At 37.0% G+C, this 21,365-nt stretch overlaps 1 protein-coding gene across 8 annotated transcripts in view; it reads left to right on the top strand.

The window, feature by feature from the left end:
- Taok1 (TAO kinase 1) overlaps nucleotides 1-21,365 on the top strand; it is a 117,852-nt gene that overhangs the window by 75,372 nt on the left and 21,115 nt on the right. For all 8 annotated transcript variants that reach the window (NM_173327.2, XM_063268508.1, XM_063268507.1 and 5 more), the window contains 6 exon segments: nucleotides 4,259-4,352; nucleotides 6,200-6,281; nucleotides 9,362-9,529; nucleotides 9,829-10,032; nucleotides 14,105-14,239; nucleotides 19,112-19,348. In NM_173327.2, the coding sequence (NP_775449.2) occupies nucleotides 4,259-4,352; nucleotides 6,200-6,281; nucleotides 9,362-9,529; nucleotides 9,829-10,032; nucleotides 14,105-14,239; nucleotides 19,112-19,348 (920 nt within the window).

Genomic DNA, 21,365 nt, shown 5'->3' with positions numbered 1-21,365 from the left:
TTCAAATGAAACCATAGTTATAGAGATATACAGTTCAGTTTGGAGTTGGGAAACCCTGCATACAAGATAATAAATAAGACCTGAAGTTTAAAAAAAATAAAGGGGCTGGGGATTTAGCTCAGTGGTAGAGCGCTTGCCTAGGAAGCGCAAGGCCCTGGGTTCGGTCCCCAGCTCTGAAAAAAAGAACCAAAAAAATAAAATAAAATAAAATAAAATAAAATAAAATAAAATTGGCCAGGAATTTGCCACCGTGCCTTTATTAATCTCAGCACCTGGACAGATTTCTGTGAGTTTGAGACCAGCTTGGTCTACATAGTGGGAATGAGTTCTAGGCTAACCAGTACTACAAAATGAGAGCTTGTCTTATAAAAATAATGATAATTAAATAAGTTATTTGTTTAGATGAAATTTAAGTAGTAACTCAAAAGAATTCGAGATGATGGGGTTATAGTTTGGTTGATAGAATACTTTTCTAGATAGAAATCATGAAGCCTTGGGTTTGATAACCAGAAACCCTGCATGGCAGCATGTCTATAATTCTTTTAAGAGAATCAGGAGTTCAGGATCATACTCAGCTGCATGGTGATTTAGAACTTAAATTGAGCTACATGAGATTTAAATAAATAAATAAATAAGTAAATAGGTAAATGGTTTTTTGAGATAAACACAAGTCCTGATGGCTCATTGGTACCAGTGTTTGGGTTGATTATTTAGGAGGGTTTTGATTTGGCATACATAGTGATATGTAAATCATTCTGGGTTACATAGGGATATACTAAATTAAAAAAAAATTTTTTTTTAAAGTCTTGGATCTCACTATGTACACCAGGCTTGCCTGGAGCTCACAGAGATCCTCCTGCCTTTGCCTCATAAAGCTGGGATTAAAGGTATGCACCACCATGCCCAGGCAAAAGACAAAAAAGGTTTGTTTGTTTTTTACTATAAATATCAGTTGAAATACTGATTATGTAGCTCTGTAGGCAGAACTTCTGCCTAGAATGAAGTTTTGGGTTTGATTTCCCCAGAACCATATAAAACTTAAGAATGAGACAGGATGATCAGAAATTCAAAGTTATCCTTAGCTTCAAAGCAAGTTTGAGCCTATCCTGTACTACAAATCCCCGAAGAGAATAGGTCAGTTGAATCTGCCAAATTTGAAGACCTCAATAATAATGTAAATGGATGTTATTCTTCCATTCATCCTAAATATCTTCAATGATCCTCACCTCTTTCCTTACACTAGTCTTACGGTGTTTTCTGAGATAGACTATGGATACCTGCTAGCCAGAGAACCAACCATACTAACCTAGTGTGGATGTCAGATGCAAATGAATGTAGTAACGTGTTCCTGTAATATAGTGTGTGAAGTCAAAAACACATGAAGAGACTAGTGTGGAGATTAAAAAGGTCTGGTACAGGGGCTGGGGATTTAGCTCAGTGGTAGAGCGCTTACCTAGGAAGCGCAAGGCCCTGGGTTCGGTCCCCAGCTCCGAAAAAAAAAAAAAAAAAAAGGTCTGGTACAGTTAGTAAAGCATTCATTCCTGGAAATGGCTTAGATTTATCAAGGACCAAGGGAGTTAGGAAAGTATAGAATTAGTGGCCATAGAGGCAATCCATATTTTGGGTTAACTTAGTGTAATGACAGAGCCTAATAAAAATGATGAGAACTTTTCCTAAGGAGGTGTTCCTCAGTGTAGAGAAGAGGACTGGTTTGGTTGAGGTGTCATACAAGGAAAAGAAGTTATTCTCACTGTGTTTGGAATGGAATGGAGGATTGGCAGAGCGTGGCATCAGAAATGATACCATGGTTACATTTAAATGCAACTTATCAAATAAACATTTAAGGCTGGGTATGCTGGTTTATACCTGTAGTCACAGCACTTGGGAGGCTGAGCTAAGAGGAGCGCCATGGTTTCTAGGTAAGCTTGCCCTGCAGAATGAAACTAAGATGGAGTGAAGAGAAAGCAAGGGAGGAAGTGACAGGGATGAGACTGATCACTCACTGTTAGCGTTCAGAATAACAAATACTGTTGCTGGGGATTGGAATCTGAGATGAAATACTGAATTTTTTTCCTTTGATTTTGTTGTTTGTTTTTTGAGACAGTGTGTATGTAATCCTGACTATACTGGAGTTTACTGTGTAGACTAGACTGCCTGACTCCGTCTCCTGAATGCTAGGATTAAAACCATCCACCATCATACCCTCCTATTATTTTCTTTTTCTTTCTTTCTTTCTTTTTTTTTTTTTTTTCCCGGAGCTGGGGACCTAACCCAGGGCCTTGTGCTTGCTAGGCAAGCGCTCTACCACTGAGCTAAATCCCCAGCCCCCTCCTATTATTTTCAGTAATAATGTACAAAGAAATATATTTGTGTTTTTTGTATCTCTTATGTTTATACATGTGTTCTTTCATTCTGTCCATTGAATAGATGTAAAATTGGGTCAGAGAGTGATAACTTAGCTCTTAAGAGCCCTTGGTACTTTTATAGAGACCTCAATACTTAGCCTCCTCACATCATTTGTTTTAGAATTACCTATAATTTTAGCACCAGAGGATCTGACACCATCTGGCATCAATGGTTGTCTGCACATGTTTGTTCTGTCAAAGGGTAGCTCTGGAGGAGTCCTTTCTCTACTTATGTGGGTCTTGGGGATTGAACTCAGGTCATCAGGTATGGTGGCAAGTGCTTTCACCCAGTGAGTCATCTCCCCCAACTTTCACCTTTTAAAAAGTAGAAAAGGGAATAATCTACACTCAAAAATAAATAGAAGGGCTGGAGACATGGCTCAGCGGTTAAGAGCACTGACTGCCTTCTAGAAGTCTTGAATTCAATTCCCAGCAACCACATAGTGGCTCACAACCATCTGTAATGGGATCCAATGCCCTCTTCTGGTGTGTCTGAAGACAGCTACATTGTAGTCATATACGTAAAGTAAATAATTCTTTAAAGAAAACCAGAAGATAGAATAGTAACCAAAGATCAGAGTAGAAACTCAAGCAGAAAATTGAAAAATAGAAAGTCTAAGTCTTTATGAAGATCACTAAAATTGATACATCTCTTTTCATTTAGGTTAGAAAAAGAAAATACAAATCTTTAATATTAGGATTGAAAGAAGCCAGGTGTGATAGCTTACCTTTATAATCCCAAAGTTTAGGAAGCTAAAGATAGGTGGTCACCATGGTTTAGAGCCAGGCTGGCCACACATGATGAGTTCCAATAGAGCCAGAGCAGTAAGAGAGTACCTGGGAAGATGCCTCTGTGGACAGGAGCACTTGCTTTATAAACATGATCTGAGTACAAATCCTTGGTACCCAGGATTTCAGTATCTAGTACATGCCTGTTATCCCAGCACTGAACGTCAGAAACTGGCGTATACGTAAAATTTGCTAGCCATATACAATCATGTTTCTAGTTCAGTAACAGACCCTGTATTAGGACAGTAAGGTTGAAAGCAATACAGGGACACATCAGTTCCTATGCACAGGAATGCGCAACCACCTGCATCTTCCCTAATGAACAATTTTTTGTCTGAATTTGAAAACTTAGTAACTACCAGAAGACACAAATGATTAAAGCTATAAATAGCAGCTAGGCAATGGTGGCAGTTGCACACGCCTAATCTCAACACTCACAAGGCAGAGGGAGGTAGATCTTTTGAATTTGAGGCCAACGTGGTCTACAGAGCAAGTTCAGGAAAGCCAGATCTGCAAAGAGAAACCCTATCTCATAAAACCAACCCCCCCTACCCCCAAGGAAGAAAAACTAAAAACCAAAATAACAACCCATAGTACAGTATTGGGGCTTTTGGTATTAGATACTTTTAACTCTGATGGCATATTTAATAATTAAGTGGTATAATTTAATACTTACTGTGTGGTTTTTAAGAAAATGTTTTTGTATATTGAAGTGTTTAGGGTGTTGGGCCATTAGAGCAGTAGTTTATTCTCAGTTGATTCATACTGAAAAGTTCTTTGTAGTCAGGCATAGTAGCCCACACCTTTAATCCGAGCACCTGAGAGGCAGAGGCATGCGAATCTTTGGGGATTGAAAGCCAGCCTGGTCTACAGAGCATGTTCCGGAAGGATACTAGGGCTATTCAAAGAGACCTTATCTCAAAGAAAACAGAGACAAAAAAATGTCTCTCTAAAATGTTTTATTATGTTTAAAGTTATTTTCAAAATATGTTCTTAAAATTTTGATCAACATTTAAGTGTCCTTCTATATTCACATTTATCAGGAAGATTTTTCTCTTTTATAGCCGAGAGGAAGCCTCCTTTATTTAATATGAATGCAATGAGTGCCTTATATCACATAGCCCAAAATGAATCCCCTACACTACAGTCTAATGAATGGTGAGTATTCCTACAAGATATGATTAATGTTTTGGGAAATTTGTGAATATTGATATAATAATACATCATTATCAAAATGACTTAATTTTATATAAGTAAAAGGTTACTTTTCTTTCAATTTGAGGAACACAGATAATCTTCATAATTTAATAACACTTTTAAACTTTTAAGCATTAATATTTTATAACTAAAATGCATAGATCATTGTAAATTGTAATTCCTTGAAGACTAGATTATTATTTATATTGTATAATACACAAGTAAAATGTTTTAATTCATTCAGAATTATCATGTCATTTAAAGCCTTGGGAACATTCTAGCAAAATATGCTCTTGATATTGCTCTGATTTTACTTCTGGTGTATTAATTATTGATCTGGTAGAACTTCATGTAAAACACTGCATGGAGAAGAGATTAACAGTTTAGGACTAGAATTGTTATGAATTGAAAAAATTATACATTAGTCACTTTTCTCATTACTGTAACAATTTACCTGACAAAAGCAACTTAAAGGAGAGTTTATCACAGTTAGTGTACAGTCCATCATGATGGGGAAGGCATGACAGTAGGAACATGAGGCAGCTGATTTCTTTGTGTCTGGAGGGAGGAATTGGAAAGAGATGGATGCTGGAGCACCACTTAATTTGCCCCATTTATTCACTCTGGGACCCCAGCCCATGGGATGGTGCCAGCTACATTCAGCATCTGACTTCCTCAGTTAATACTTTCTGGAAGCATCATCATAGACCCACTAAGAGGCATATTTCCAGAGTGATTCTAAATCCTGTGCAGTTGATAAGATTAACCATTACTATTTTGTACCTTCTCAGAATTACACTTCTTGCCTGTAAAGTTGCATTTTCATTTCATAGTGCAACATATATTAGTTCATCTCTGAAAGTTCCCATAGTCTTTAACAGTTCCAAAATTATACAAAATGTATGAAGTCTATTCTGAGATGTAAGGTAAACTCTCATTTTTGACCACTTAGGCAACAAAAAACAAGTCTCATTGATAGAATCTCAGGGTTTGGGTTACAGGAGTGTGCCGCAAGTTCAAAGCAAGCCTGGACTACATTGTGAAACCCTATCTCAAAGAGCAACAAAAATGTGTTGTCATTGAATATTGGAGATAAACTTGGATTGAGTAATTATCGTTTAATCACTGACCTCCCATGAATAATTCTATAATCACACATTATAGGCTTTAAATATTCTAAAAGTATATATCAGCTTTCTAAATTTAGTGGGAATCTTATTCTTTTGGTCAGGGGCAGCAAATATTCAGGTTATTTTAAAATGTTCTTTTCCTCTGGTCTACATGGTGAACTCTAGGACTATACAGAGAAACTTTATCTTGAAAAACTCCCCCCAAAAATCCACTTTTCTGTAGAAAATAAAAATTTTGTTCTAAAATATGCTCTGTAGAAAACAATACAAAGTGTCCAAATAAGAGACAAAGTGGGGAAGAGACTGGGAAACCATATTTGAGTGAAGAAGAACTCTGATTGGGCCTTCCGCCTCTTGACTCAATATTGGGTGATTGTTGATAGGTAAATATGTAGGAACAGGATATTTTGTTTTCTGTTTTGAATTCTAACCAAGTATTCACCCTGCCAATGCATTATACCCCCAGCTTAGGGTTTTTAAATGATACGTGCAAGTCTATTTTTGGATAACGCTAAAGAATATTTGGCTGCTTTAGATTATTTTTCATGAAATAATATAATTTTATTTCAGATGAAGTTATTTCTTCTCCATTCTTCCTCCTGTGTGTAGACATTGCCTTTTTGGATGTGTTTTTAAAGGAAATAGCAATATGTTCACTTGATACTTTCTTTACAATAGGTCTGATTATTTTCGAAACTTTGTAGATTCTTGCCTCCAGAAAATCCCTCAAGATCGCCCTACATCAGAGGAACTTTTAAAGGTCAGTCTGTAAAACTTTGTTTTTAACCCTTAAGAAATTTTTTCAAAATGGTTTGTTTTTTTCTTCTCAATCAGGATTGACTGTTTTAAGAGTTTTTACTAAGATACTGTATTAGGGGCTAGTAAGATCACTCAGTAGGTGAGGGCACTTGTTGCCAAATCTCACAACCTGCATTGAATCCCTGAAGTCCACACGATGGAAGTTGAAAACTGACTTAAGCATGTGTGTGTGTGTTATGTGTGTGCATAAATAAACATGTAATAGAGGCTTTGTAATTATAACATAACAATTTAAAAGTTGTTATTCTTTTGGTGCTGGCACTCAAATAGTATTACATGTTAAACACATAACCATTCATCTATTTTCCCCAGCCCATTTAAATACTAACTCTGGTGGGGGGTGTTTGTTTTTTTTTTTTTTTTTTGGAGACAGTACCTCACTGCGTAGCTATGGCTGTCCTGAAAATTACTACTACCAGACCTTTTTTGTTGTCTTAGAAACAAAAATCTCAGCCATTTGATTTTACCAAATAAAGACTCACGAGCCAGAGGCTGTATGAAAGCCTGCTAGCTTAGAAAGACAGAGAAAGCTGACCTTCCTCAACCTACATTCCAGAAGGAAAAAGCTTTTTTCCTATACCCTTCAACTTAATGTTCACTCCCTGTCAAGTGGTTGGTTACTCTGTCTCTTGTCCTAGAGTTGAGTTTATGTAATCCTGTTTATAGAAAGCTCTTGGGTTAAAGATTTTTTTTGTGCTATGGCTGAATCACACCACAAGATTTTTTCCAGTTCACAGTCTTAGGGTTAGCAATGTGATCTAATATCCTGACCTTGATCTCACAGAGATTGCCCTGCCTCTGCCTCCTGAATATAATGTTAGACATGTGAACCACCACACCCAGCTAAACATGCTAGTATTTTTATGTTACCTCTTGACAACTTTTATCTGTGGTTCTGAGTATTGAACTCAGGGATTTGAAGGTGGGTATTTCAATTGAGCCACCCGACCCCAACCCTGGGAACTTTACCTTAGATACTGCATTTTGTTTTAAAGATCTCTCTCTCTCTCTCTCTCTCTCTCTCTCTCTCTCTCTCTCTCTCTCTCTGTGTGTGTGTGTGTTTATATGAGAGAGACAAGCAAGCGCGCACACGCACGCACGCGCGCGCGCACGCACACACACACACACACACACACACACACACACACACACACACACACACACACGTCAGAGACAACCTGTGAGAGAGTCAGCTCTCTCCTTCTACCATATAGGTTCCAGAGATAGAACACTGGTTTTAAGACTGGTGGCAAGTACCTTTATTCACTAATAAAGGTTCTTGTCAATCTAAACCTATACAATTTATAATATTTTATTATTAAATGAGCTAGAATTTGGATCCCAAATGGAGGAAGATCAATAACTGTACTACCTAAGATGCTACCTCAGAATAATAGGCCTCCCCTTCACTCCCTCCCCCCAACAACCCCTCCCCCCAGATTTCATTTTACAATATTAAAATTTAAAATATAGATTCTATTCTTAGCTGGCTATTCTCAAGTGTTTCATTTTAGTGTTAACCATTTAACACTGGTAATAGTATAATAGTTTTACTAAATTAAATGTAGTGTTTTGTTTTGACACAAGGTCCCCCTAAGCCTTGACTTATCTGGAATTTGATATGTAAACCATGCTGGCCTTGAACTCAGGAAGATCCTTCTGTCTTTGCCTCCCCAATGTTGGGATAAAAAGTATGCACTGTCACATCTGGCTATTGTTATTCCTAAAGGTTTTTTGTCTGTTTTATGAGATGGACTCTCATGTATCCTAGGTTGGCCTTTCACTTTTGGTTTGTAGTTGAGAATGATCCTGCCTTTATATTGCAAATACTGTGTGCTCTACTGGGATTTAATAAAAGACTTCGTGAATCTTAGATAAATACCAACTGAACTACATCCCCAGCTCTTTTAAAAATCTCGTATGTGCAGAAGAAATGACTCGGTGATCAAGAACACTGGCTGTTTTTCCAGAGTACCCCAAAATTGACTTTTGTACCCACAATTTTTTCTACTTCTATTCCTGGGGCATATGACCTCAAAGGATACTTCATGCATTTGTTGCATAAGACACATGTAGGCAAAATACATTGTCAATAAATACAGATAAATTAATTAAAGCTCTTGCTCTTGTCTCTTGTTCTTGCCCTCTTCCCCTTTGTCCCTTCTTTCCCCATTCCTCTCTCCCCTTTCCTCCACATGCTCAAGGCCAGCATTTACTCCTCTCCTCTTCTACTCTTCTCTCATTAAACCTTTCCACATGGAAGAAAAAGAATTTTTAATAAAAATATATTGACTAGGCAATAATGAGAATTTGACTCTAGTTAGGAATTGTTTCCACAATACTCATGAACTAATTTTATATTAATCTTTTAGAATTCCAAAACAGTTAAATTTTTTTCATTAACATCAGCTAAATTAAACCTACATACAAATATCTGGGTATACACATACATACATCATACATATATTTGATAATATTATTTGCAATCACAGTATATAGAAAACCAATAACTGCTTTTTTAGCCCCAGGAGAAAAGCTCATCTATGGTATCTGAAATAAAAGCCTGACCAGCTGAACACTCACTATCAACAAATTTTAACAGTCTGGGCATGACTGTTTATACCTATATTTCAGGGTCACAAGTTCAAAACCAGCACTGGCTATCATAGTGAAACTTCATCTCAAGAAAAAGAAACCCATAATGTCTAACTTCTAGTTACTTAATTCATTGTCAGTTTTCCTACTTAAATCAAGCATAGCTTAATCATTGGTGGATTTTCTTAGTATTTATTTGCTTTGATAATTTTCACTGGCCAACTATAATATCCTGGTGAGGATTTTATTCAAGAGTATTTAGGCACAAGTTGAGTGGAAATTACTACTTTCTAAGTATCAAAAGTCATAGATATAATAAAATTGGATAGCTGTAGATTATATGAATCTATATCCTCTATAGGTTATGAGAAAGGAATATATTTGAACTAATTAGGGAAAAAAAATAACTATTTTCTGTCCTTCTAGCACATGTTTGTTCTTCGAGAGCGCCCTGAAACAGTGTTAATAGATCTTATTCAAAGGACAAAGGATGCAGTAAGAGAGCTGGACAATCTACAATATCGAAAGATGAAGAAACTCCTTTTCCAGGAGGCACATAATGGACCAGCAGTAGAAGCACAGGAAGAAGAGGAGGTATATGCCTGAAAGTGACACACATTTTGAGTTTAGTTTTATTGATTTCTTACAGAACTTGCCCAGCCAACCAGTGTTATGTCACTGGTTCCAATCTACTCTGCTTTTATTACTAACTCTCTAAGATTCTAGTTACAAACAAAGGCCTTTAATCATGTTATTATATGCTTACTATCCAACCCCTTTATACTGTGCAGTAAAGGCCACCAGAAGTCTTTTACTAAAGAAACACAAACAGGTTTCTACTTTATAATTGAGAAAAGATTTTGATATTTTAATCTATTGCTCTTTTTCCTTAGGAGCAAGATCATGGTGGTGGCCGGACAGGAACAGTAAATAGTGTTGGAAGCAATCAGTCTATCCCCAGTATGTCTATCAGTGCCAGTAGCCAAAGCAGCAGTGTTAATAGTCTTCCAGATGCATCGGATGACAAGAGTGAGCTAGACATGATGGAGGGAGACCATACAGTGATGTCTAACAGTTCTGTCATCCACTTAAAACCTGTAAGTGCTTTCATTTCTCTTGGGGAGAAAAAAGCCGAAGACTCAACGTTAACCCATCCTTTTCTTTGGCTGATTAATTAAAGAGATTTTTCTTTGAAGTTTAAGAACTTTGGAATCTGGGTGTGGTGGTGCACACTTGAATCTCAGTGGTTGGGAGGATCAGGTTTTCTTTTTTTCTTTTTTTTTCAAAGATTGATTTATTATATATAAGTATACTGTAGCTGTCTTCAGACACACCAGAAGAGGGCATCAGATCCCATTACAGATGGTTGTGAGCCATTCTGTAGTTGCTTGGATTTGAACTCAGGACTTCTGGAAAAGCAGTCAGTGCTCTTAACCACTGAGCCATCTCTCCAGCCAGAGGATCAGGATTTCAAGGGTTCCCTCAGCTACATACATTTGAGGTCTGCCTGGGTCACATAAGACCCTGTTTACTACCACCATCCCACTAACTCCATAACATCAAAAAATAACCAGTTTGAGTGTGCTCAGTGGTTAAGGTTATTTGTTGCTTTCCCAGAGGATCTGAATTTCTTTCCCAGGATTCATAACAAGCACCTGTGTCACTCACAATTTATTTCACACCGCTGTATAATTCCAGATCCAAGGGATAGAATGCCCTCTTCTGAACTCTGTGGATGTCTGCGTTCAAAATATACAAATAATTGTGTGTGCGCACAGGCTCTCACGCTCATGTGTTCTCTCTCCCCCTCTCTCTCTCTCTCTCCCTCTCTCTCTCTCTCTCTAATAATCATTGCCTAGAGACTTGCCCCCCACCTCAAAAAAGAAAAAAGCTTTAGATTCAGTTTACTTTTGTTTTCCATAGTAGTTGTCTGAGATGTTATTGAAAAATGGGAAAATTATGTACATGAAAATTATGAGCAGTTGTAATTAGAAACTGAGAGAGTTGATATGAGCCTGAAGCAACTTTTGTAGTATCCCCAATTTTCAAAAGGAATTATGTATGTGAGTACACTGTAGCTGTCCGCAGACACACCGGAAGAGGGCATCAGATCCCATTACAGATGGTTGTGAGCTACCATGTGTTTGCTGGGAATTGAACTCAGGACCTCTAGAAGAGCAGTCAGTGCTCTTAACCATTGAGCCATTTCTCCAGCCCTATGTACTATCCATGTTTATATTTAAAATAAAACAATCCATTTGAAAATTTAGGGTTTGGTAAAAGTGAGCATTTGCTACATTCTCTGCGAAAAATTTTTTGTTGTGACATATGTGTACATATGTTTACATTTATAGTTCCCTTGTTGAGCGGTCGCCTTTGGTTATTTTCTGATTGTTTTGAATCAGGATCTCAGTTGAACCCAAAGCTCAACTTAGCTCACCAGATTGCTCCAGGGATCCCATGTCTCCACCATCTGAGGGCTAGAATTATGGACAGACTGTGCCATGCCCTCCTGGCATTTCCACGTTCATTAGTGGTTCAAACTCTAATCTTAAAGCTTGTGTGACAATTGCTATGTCCACTGAACTATTTCCCTAATCCTCCTTTGCAATTTTGAGTATAAATACTTAATTTTCTCAAGAAAACAGTTTAGTAGAAGATATTTAAGTAGAATAGCATACTACTGGATTCAATTCAAAACAGGCTGGTCATCTTGGATTCAATTCTCACCAATAGAATTAAATAAAATGAAGACTTCTTAAATTTATATCAGTCCTCTCACCTCTGCATCTGAGAATAATCTTTTTCATTTTACAACTTGTAGTATTATCTAGAAGTTATTAAACACGATTACTAAAAGATGGGGACAACTATATGCCTACCAACACACGAATGGATAAAGAAGTTAGTGTATACATCTGTCTTAGTTAAGGATGTGTTGCTGTGAAGAGACGTGACCAAGGAAATTCTTAAAAAGGACAGCATTTTATTGAGGCTGCCTTACAGTTCAGATATAATGTCCATGCAGGGATCATGGCAGCATGCAAGCGGACATGGTACTGGAGAGGTAGCTGAGAGTTCTGTAAGCAGGAAGAGAGAGCAACACTGACCTACCTAGTTTATGAAACCCCAAAACCCACCCCTGGTGACTGACATACCTAATCCAACAAGGCCATACCTCCCAATAGAGCCACTCCTTATGAGCCTATGAGGGTAATATTCAAACTACCACATACATTTAATGGAAAATTACTTATCTGTAAATAGAAATAAAGTTATACAATAGAATCTGCAAGTGTTTAATCCTAGCCACTTAGAAAGATAAAGCAGGAAATACAAATTCCTGGCCAGTTTTGGGTATATAGTGAAACTTTTCTCCAAAAGGCTCAGAGGCATTAATCCAAACACAAATGGATGAATATTTTATAATGAAATGCAAATAAAGTATTTACATAGCAGGATCTATAGGGATATGTGTTAAATCAAAAGTTACCATGATCTGAATAGATGATGGAATGGAGGATACTGCTAACTGATACAAAGAGCTAAAATTTGAGGTGTTGTAAAGTGCTGATAGATTTATAATGTTGAGAATGTAGGTGATGCCAATTTAAATGGCTAAAGGGATAACATTGTTGATTTTTTTTTTTTTTTTTTTTTTTTTTTTTTTTGGTTCTTTTTTTCGGAGCTGGGGACCGAACCCAGGGCCTTGCGCTTCCTAGGTAAGCGCTCTACCACTGAGCTAAATCCCCAGCCTGATTTTTTTTTTTTTTTTTTTTTTTTTTTTGTTCTTTTTTTCAGAGCTGGAAACTGAACCCAGGGCCTTGTGCTTCCTAGGCAAGCACTCTACCACTGAGCTAAATCCCCAACCCCGATTTTTTTTTTTTTTTTTTTTTTTTTTTTAAAGGTAAGGCTTTAGCTTGTCACTATGAACTCACTATGTTGATTGATCCAATTGTCCTTGAACTCAAAGAGATCTGTCTGCATCTGCTTTCCAAGTTCTAGGATTAAAAGTATATACTACCATGCTCAGCCTTAATATATTTTAACAGATACACAAATCTATTATGGATGACAGTTAATCCATAATATCATTGTTTATATAAAAATTCTACTTAATTTTCCCTTTTCTTTTAATACTTGGTCTTAGTCTAGTCATGGTTGGCTTCACAGTCACGACAATGCTGTCTCAGCTTCTGGATGTTGAGATATACCACACCCAGTAACAATTACAGTAATTTTCTTTCTATAGCAAAATAGTATTATCCTGTACTACTTATAAAACTCAAGTGTTTAGTTTTTTATTACCATTGGAAACATTCACTATATGTTGTCCTGTTTTGCTTTTAAGTTATATTAAAACCTTTCAGTTCTGTTTTTATTATTTTTAGGTATATATCTGTGGGTGTGTATATATGTATATATAAGAATACAGGGGCTGGAGAGATGGCTCAGTGGTTAAGAGCGCCGATTGCTCTTCCCGAGGTCCTGAGTTCAAATCCCAGCAACCACATGGTGGCTCACAACCATTTGTAATGAGATCTGATGCCCTCTTCTGGTGTGTCTGAAGACAGCTACAGTGTACTCATATATAATAAGTAAATAAAATATTTTTTAAAAATTAAAAAAAAAAATACAGGTGCCCCTGAAAGCCAGAGTTATCAGATTCCCTAAAGCTGGAGAGAAAGGTACTTCTGAGCTACCTGGTGTGAGTGCTGGAAATCAACCTTGGGTTCTCTGCTTGAAAGTGCATGCTATTAACTACTGAGCCATCTCTTCGATTCAAGCTTTTTGGATTTGCCTAGAATATAATTTTTTATTACCATTTGAAACATTCATTACATGTTGTCTTATTTTACTTTTAAGTTACATTAAAGCTTTTTGGATTTGTTTTTATTATTTTTAAATACACACACATACACACATGTGGGGTTAGGTGAGTATATTTTCTATGTTGGATTTATACTATTTCATGTATTCTGGAAATAATTTCAGCTAACTCTACTTGTGTTGTAAGAATCAATAGTATTTCTATTTTCTCTTTCTGCTTTGTTAAATAGTGTGGGGTTTTTTTTTTATTGCTTATTAAAATTGTCTTTAGTATTTTCCTTGAATGCTCAAATAAATTATTCACCTTACATGATATTTTCTCTGTCTCTGTCTTTTAAGGAGGAGGAAAATTACCAAGAAGAAGGAGATCCTAGAACAAGAGCATCAGATCCACAGTCTCCACCTCAAGTGTCTCGTCACAAATCACATTATCGTAATAGAGAACACTTTGCAACTATACGAACAGCATCACTGGTATGTATTATCCTGTTCCCAAAATAATACCTTTGTTCTATTGATGGTATGGATTCAAATATATCTAACCTAATATATCTAACCTTCTTATTTTTGTTATGGGATTTATTTTGCAGAACATTTAACATTTAAGTTTCCTGTTAGAAGAAAGCAAGGTGTTTATTCACATAATATTTTAAAATGATTAAGAGAATTACAAAGTAGTAAATAGGCATTCAGAAAAATTTTAATATTTTGGGTTTTTGGAACAAGGTGTTATTATGTAGACCAGGCTAAACTGGAACTCACTGAGGTCCACCTGCCTCTGCTCACTGAGTCCTGGAGCTAAAGGAGTTCACCACCATGCTCAGCTTCAAATTAGTTTTTATTAGTGGTATAAAAGAAGTACTTGTGACATGATTTAAGCATTTAAAGTTCTTATGTATACAAGAAGAGAACCGGTTTTATTGCCAGATGAAAGCTAACATGCCAGGTATGCTAGCACGAACTCTTTTTTTTTTTTTTTTTTTTTTTAGATTTATTTATTTATTATATATGAGTACACTGTAGCTGTCTTCAGACACACCAGAAGAGGGCATCAGATCTCTTTACAGATGGTTGTGAGCCACCATGTGGTTGCTGGGATTTGAACTCAGGACCTCTGGAAGAGCAGTCAGTGCTCTTAACCGCTGAGCCATCTCTCCAGCCCCCTAGCACGAACTCTTAATCTTAGCCTTCAGGAAGCAGAGGCCTGTGGGTCTGAGTTTGAGACTAGCCTGCTCTCTATATAGTGAATTCCAGGATGTCCAGGGATACACAAGAAATGCTGTGTAGTGGTGGGGATGGGAGGTAGGGGTAAGGAAGGAAAAAAAAATGAGAGTTGAAAGACAAAAGAATTAACAGTAAGGGAAAGATACTTTATTAGAGTAGCCAGAAAGAAGGACCTGTTTGCAATTGGCAAGCGGTTGTATGCATATGCTCTAAGTGTCATTTCCATTTCCCAAGTAGCAATGAATATGAACTTTATTTTTTCATTACAAACATTACTGGGCATCTAAAACCCTGTTCAGGCCATGCTTAGATCTTCACTGCAAAACCTATCTACTTCTCTAGCTCAGACTAAAAACATATATATTCTTTTTTCTTTTTCTGTCTCTTTGGATACTAGGCAAAGTCATAAGCATGCTTGCCCTGATGTCCTTCCTGTGAAGATCCACCCAGTTAAAAATATATATATATAATTGTAAAAGATTTTGAGAGCCAGTTGGGCAAGCCATAGTGTACACCTCTAATCTCAACACTTGGGATAAAAAGATATCTGTGAGTTTAAGACCAGCCTGGCAAACATAGGCATGGCAACACAGCAATGGTAATACAGTGAAACCCTATAGAACCAAGCATGATAAAATATTTCTCAAGTTAAAGGAAAGTACATTAATACTCCATATGAATGTTAGTAGAATATATAGATTGAGCCAAGTAAGTATCAGCATATATTTGTAATTCTAACACTTAAAAGATTGATAAAGAAGGATCTTGAGTTCAAGGCCAGTCTGAACTACATAGTTGAGACCTTACCTGAAACAAAACAAAACAAGAATTGACAATTTTCCTTAGTAGTTAAACATTTAAATCCTATATTCTAGACTCTTAAGTTCTATCCTCAACACCACACTCCAAAATAAATATTTTAAAGTTGTCTATCTGGTTTGCCAAATATACAGTGATATATGGCCATGAAATGATAATGTTGTACAGTCAAGAACACAGTGGTTATGGGTCTAGGAACACGAGTCTGTTAATAAAGTGCTAGCAACACAAGTTGTGAGCTACTATGTGGGTACTAGAGACCTGGGTCTTCTGGGAAAGCATCCAGTGCTCTTAACCTTTGAACCATCTCTTTAACTTCCAAGAAAACGTCTTTGTGACCTCACACATATTAAATGTCAGTTTCTTCTTTTCTAATTTTTGGCTTCCTAGACTTAAAGACACTTTTAGGTTATAAGTTCAGTAAAAATGTGAAGGGGGTTAGAAAAATGCTTAGTAGTTAAAAAGCACTGACTATTCTTCCCAAGGATTTGTGTTCAATTCGATGGCTCATAGCCATCTGTAATTCAAGTTCCTGTGGATCAAACACCCTTTTCTGGCTTCCATAGGTGACAGACATGCATTGCTGTACAGCTGTCTATAAAGTAAAACACCTGTAGACAGAAACTAATAAATCCTTGAAAAAAATTAAAAAGCTAGGAATGATTTATATTCTTAAATAGTTATTTCACTTATTTCAAGTAGATTTTATTTATTTATTTTATGTATATGAGTGCATGGTCACCATCTTAAGACACACCAGAAGAGGGCATCAGATCCCATTACAGATGGCTGTGAGCCACCATGTGGTTGCAGGAATTAAACTCAGAACCTCTGGAAGAGCAGTCAGTCCCTTAACCACTGAGCCATCTCTCCATCTATTTCAAGGAGATTTCATTCTGAAATTGTATAGATATTTTTACACAAATAAATATAGCTACACTTTCATACAATAACTCAGTCTTCCTTCTACCTGTGTATAATAAATTACATAGATCTTATACTCAATTTAAAGTTTTTATAATTATATACTTGTTAACTATATACTTGTTAACTATATTAACCTTTGCACCAAATAAGCTGTCAAATTTCTGTCATCTCAGAAAGATTTCTTTATACTCATGGGTTTATAAAAGACCTTGCCATCAAGCCTGACAATATGAGTTTGATCCTAGAAGCCTCAGGTTTTCTACCCTGCCCAAATATACTACAGCATGTACTCCCCTGTGTAAATGTAAAAAATTTTTATTTTAAAATCATGTATAGTTCTTTATTTTTTTTCTTTGTTATGGTTAGTGGGTGTTGTTTTTGTTGTTGGGTGTTTTTTCCTTTTTTCTTTTGGACCTGACCAAGAAGTATTTGTCTACTTAAATGTAGACCAGGCTGGAGAAATGTTCTAACAGTTAAGACTGTATACTGGGGCTGGAGAGATGGCTCAGTGGTTAAGAGCACTGACTGCTCTTCCAGAGGTCCTGAGTTTAATTCCCAGCAACCACATGGTGGCTCACAACCACTTGTAATGAGATCTGATGCCCTCTTCTGGTGTTGTCTGAAGACAGTGACAGAGTACTCACATTTATCTTATGATAAATCTTTAAAAAAAAAAAAAAGACCACAGATGATAAATAAATTAAAAAAAAAAAAAAAAAGACCGTATACTGACCTTATTTTGTTTGGTTCCCAGCACCCCTGTCAAGCAGCTCACAAGTGACTGTAACTCTAGCTCACACCTCTAGGCTTCTTGAACACTCGCACTATCGTACACGTACTCCCTCCCCACATACATAATTTAAATATTATTTAAAAAGTTTTAATAGGGGCTGGGGATTTAGCTCAGTGGTAGAGCACTTACCTAGGAAGCGCAAGGCCCTGGGTTCGGTCCCCAGCTCCGAAAAAAAGAACCAAAAAAAAAAAAAGTTTTAATAGTGACTGCAAAGAATGCTCTGGTGTTAACACTTGCTGCCAGAGGACCCAGATTTGGTTCCTAGCACCCACATGGTGGCGTATAACAGTCTCTACCTTCACTTCTAGAGGATTGAACACCCCTTCTGTCCTCTTGAGGCACTCTATACATGTGGTACACAGAGACACATATGTAGGCCAAACACTCATTTGTACATTTGTAAATTACTCTTCATTAAATCTTGAAAAGTAATGAATTCTAAAACAATGGATCATACAGAAAGTCTTGTTTTACCCCAAATGATCATTCTGCTTTCTTTGTTTTTGAAGCATGGTCTACCAAGGTAGATTATAAGAGTATACTACTATGCCATGCTTTTTATATACGGATTCTGGAATCTAATTCTGTTTCTCTTGCTTGTTTGGTATCCCTTTTCCACTAGCTTTTAAATGCAAAATGATAACTGAGAGGGTCAAAATAATTTCTCTTTTCTATGCTGCGAATCACTTGTTTTTTGTTAAAAACACATTTTTGAAACTGGAGAGATGGCTCAACATTGAAGAGGCTGTTCTTCCAGAGGACCAGGATTCAACAACGAAGCAATCACATGGCAGCTCACAACCATAGCTCTAGTCTAGTTTGATTTAGGTCATTTCCCCCCGGCTTGATTTTTTTGTTGTTGTTGTGGTTAGGTTTTTAGATTATGTCAATCTCTTAGGCTGGTCTTGCACTCTAGCATAAGTGATCTTTCACTTCAGATTTATTTCAAGTAGTTGAGGCTTTAGGCATACACTTTGTGTACAGGTATTTCTAATTTTTGTTTCTCTTTTTCTCCTTCCATTTTTACCCCCAGTTTTTTGACACAAATGATTCTCTTCGTGTAGCCCTAGCTGTCCTGGAACTCTATAGACCAGAATGGCCTCAAAAACTTGGCTCTGACTAGTGCTAAGTCAGAAGCGTGAGCTGCCATGGCAGCCCCTTTGTTTTCTTTCTTAATCCACTTAGCCTAGCCTTGTGCTAGTACCATACTGTCTTCGTTGGTGTAATAATGCTCATCTTCCTGCTTTATTTTCATCAATATTTTGTATTCTGGATGCTTTATATTTTCATATACATTTAGAATCAGCCTATTTCTTTAAGATATCTGCTGGAAATTTTAATTTTAAACTGTTAATTATCTCCTTAAGTAATGTTAATATTCTAAATGCTTTATCATTGTTTTGTTTAGTAGGGACAGTCTTGTGACATAAAAAAAAGGCTTGTTTGGCCTTACACTCGTTATATGTCATACTACCCATCTATACTTGAACTTTTGGCAATTTTTCTTCTTAGACAGTCTCTATGTGCTTGTGAAAGAAAATTGCTTTGCATTCTTGTCTTTTCCTCCTCAATTATATGTCTAGGTTACAAGACAGATGCAAGAACATGAGCAGGACTCTGAACTTAGAGAACAGATGTCTGGTTATAAGCGGATGAGGCGACAGCATCAGAAGCAGCTGATGACTCTGGAAAATAAACTGAAGGCAGAAATGGACGAACATCGGCTCAGATTAGACAAAGATCTTGAAACTCAGCGCAACAATTTCGCTGCAGAAATGGAGAAACTTATTAAGAAACACCAAGCTTCTATGGAAAAAGAGGTGACCAATTCAGTATTAGGAAATTCTTTTAGCCCACGTCCATCTCTGAATTATCTAGATTAGCATTTTGGTGTTTAAAGTATCTAGCCCTAGGAACTAAGTAAATTGACCCAGGAAAGAGAAGCATTTATGTAAACTTGTATAAAGCTTTCTGTTAAAAAAAAAAAAATCCTATATGTTTTTTTTTTTTTAGCTTTATAAATGAATCTGTGCTGCTTTCGGGGGTTCAGGGTGAATTCAAGACGAGGTTTCTCTGTGTAGCAGCATTGGGTGTACTGGTCTCAGTTTGTAGCCCTGACTGGCCTTACAATGCCAGAGATCTTCTTGCCTCTGCTTCCTAACTTCAGCTGCCTTTTTTGGCCTCCTAGAGTATAGTACCCACAGATGTGTGACATGCAGATATAAACAGGTTTTTTTTGTTTTGTTTTGTTTTGTTTTTGGTTCTTTTTTTCGGAGCTGGGGACCGAACCCAGGGCCTTGCGCTTCCTAGGTAAGCGCTCTACCACTGAGCTAAATCCCCAGCCCCTTGTTTTGTTTTTTTGTTTTTTTTTTTTTTTTCTTTTCTTTTTCTTTTTTTTTTTCCAGAGCTGGGGACCGAACCCAGGGCCTTGTGCTCGCTAGGCAAGTGCTCTACCGCTGAACTAAATCCCCAACCCCCATAAACAGTTTTTTTAGGGATTATATAATCTCACCTACATTGAAAATTTTTTATAGCTACTGGATTCTGCTCCACTATCCAAGTTAAATAAAAAATATTAGGAAAATGATAGCATAAATATTAATACTTGATTTTGATATAATTTTATGAAACAATATACAGATATTCAGAGTCCTGTTGGGTGATGAGAAAATGGGTATTAGTTTGAGAAGTGTTAGATACTGACATATATAGGAAAGCAACTCCTTAAATAGGATTTACATTGCGATTAAAAATTAAAAAGTGATTCAGAGCTGGGTGGTGGTGCACACTTTTAATCTCAGCATAAGCCTAGGCAGGCAGATCTCTGTGATTGGCGGCCAGCCTGGTCTACAGAGTGAGTTCCAGGACAGCCAGAGCTACCCAGAGAAACCTTGTCTTGAAAAAACAAAAAGTAACTAAAATTGGTTAGGCCAGGTGTCATTGCACCCACTATAACTGCAGCATTTTTGGGAGACTGAAGCAGGATTGAAAGTTGAAGGAAAGCTAGTTGGAGCTACACACTTAGCAATTTACAAATGACCTGAGTGAGTCAGTCATACAGTAAGGTTTAATATTTTAGAAAAAGGTCTGGAGTTCAATAAAGATGATAGGGAACTTCCCTAGCATGTACTAGGCTCAAGATTTTATCCCAGCACTATAGAAGAAATATAAAGGTTAAAAATGTACATTCTGCAAAACAGTGGCTTTCCAGCAAAATGTTAAAACTGCTCTATCTGAATAGATGAGCTCTTGGTTCAGTGACCATTTCAGAAAATATGGAGAGTGATTAAGGAAGACACCCAAAATCAACCTGGCCTCCGCCTGTGCATACTCAAGCAACATATACTCCCCCAAATTATATGTGCTCCATATATAATATTTAACATTCATTTTCATATGACTTACAGGTAAGGATCTAATATGAAGATGATTGACTCATTATTTTATATATAAATTAGCCCGGATAAAAAGACTTAGTTTATAGGGACCAAGAAATGGCTTAGCAATTAAGAGCATATACTCCAGGGGTCCTCAATATCCAGCATCCAACAATCCCCTACACTGGGGGACCAATCTTGGCAGGACCAAGGGCTTCCCCTTCCACTGGTGCCCCAAGAAGGTTATTCTCTGCTACATATGCAGTTGGAGCCCAGGGTCAGTTTATGTATAGTTTTTGGGTAGTGACTTAGTCCCTGGAAGCTCTGGTTGGTTGGCATTGTTGTTCTTATGGGGTTTCAAGCCCCTTCAGCTCTTTCAGTCCTTTCTCTAATTCCTCTAACGGGGGTCCTGTTCTCAGTTTAGTGGTTTGCTGCTAGCATTCTCCTCTGTATTGGATGT

Source organism: Rattus norvegicus, chromosome 10 (genome assembly GCF_036323735.1).
Source record: "Rattus norvegicus strain BN/NHsdMcwi chromosome 10, GRCr8, whole genome shotgun sequence".
NCBI lineage: Eukaryota > Metazoa > Chordata > Mammalia > Rodentia > Muridae > Rattus > Rattus norvegicus.
Note: the sequence above shows the minus strand (reverse complement) of the source record. Positions and strands in the feature narration are given on the sequence as shown.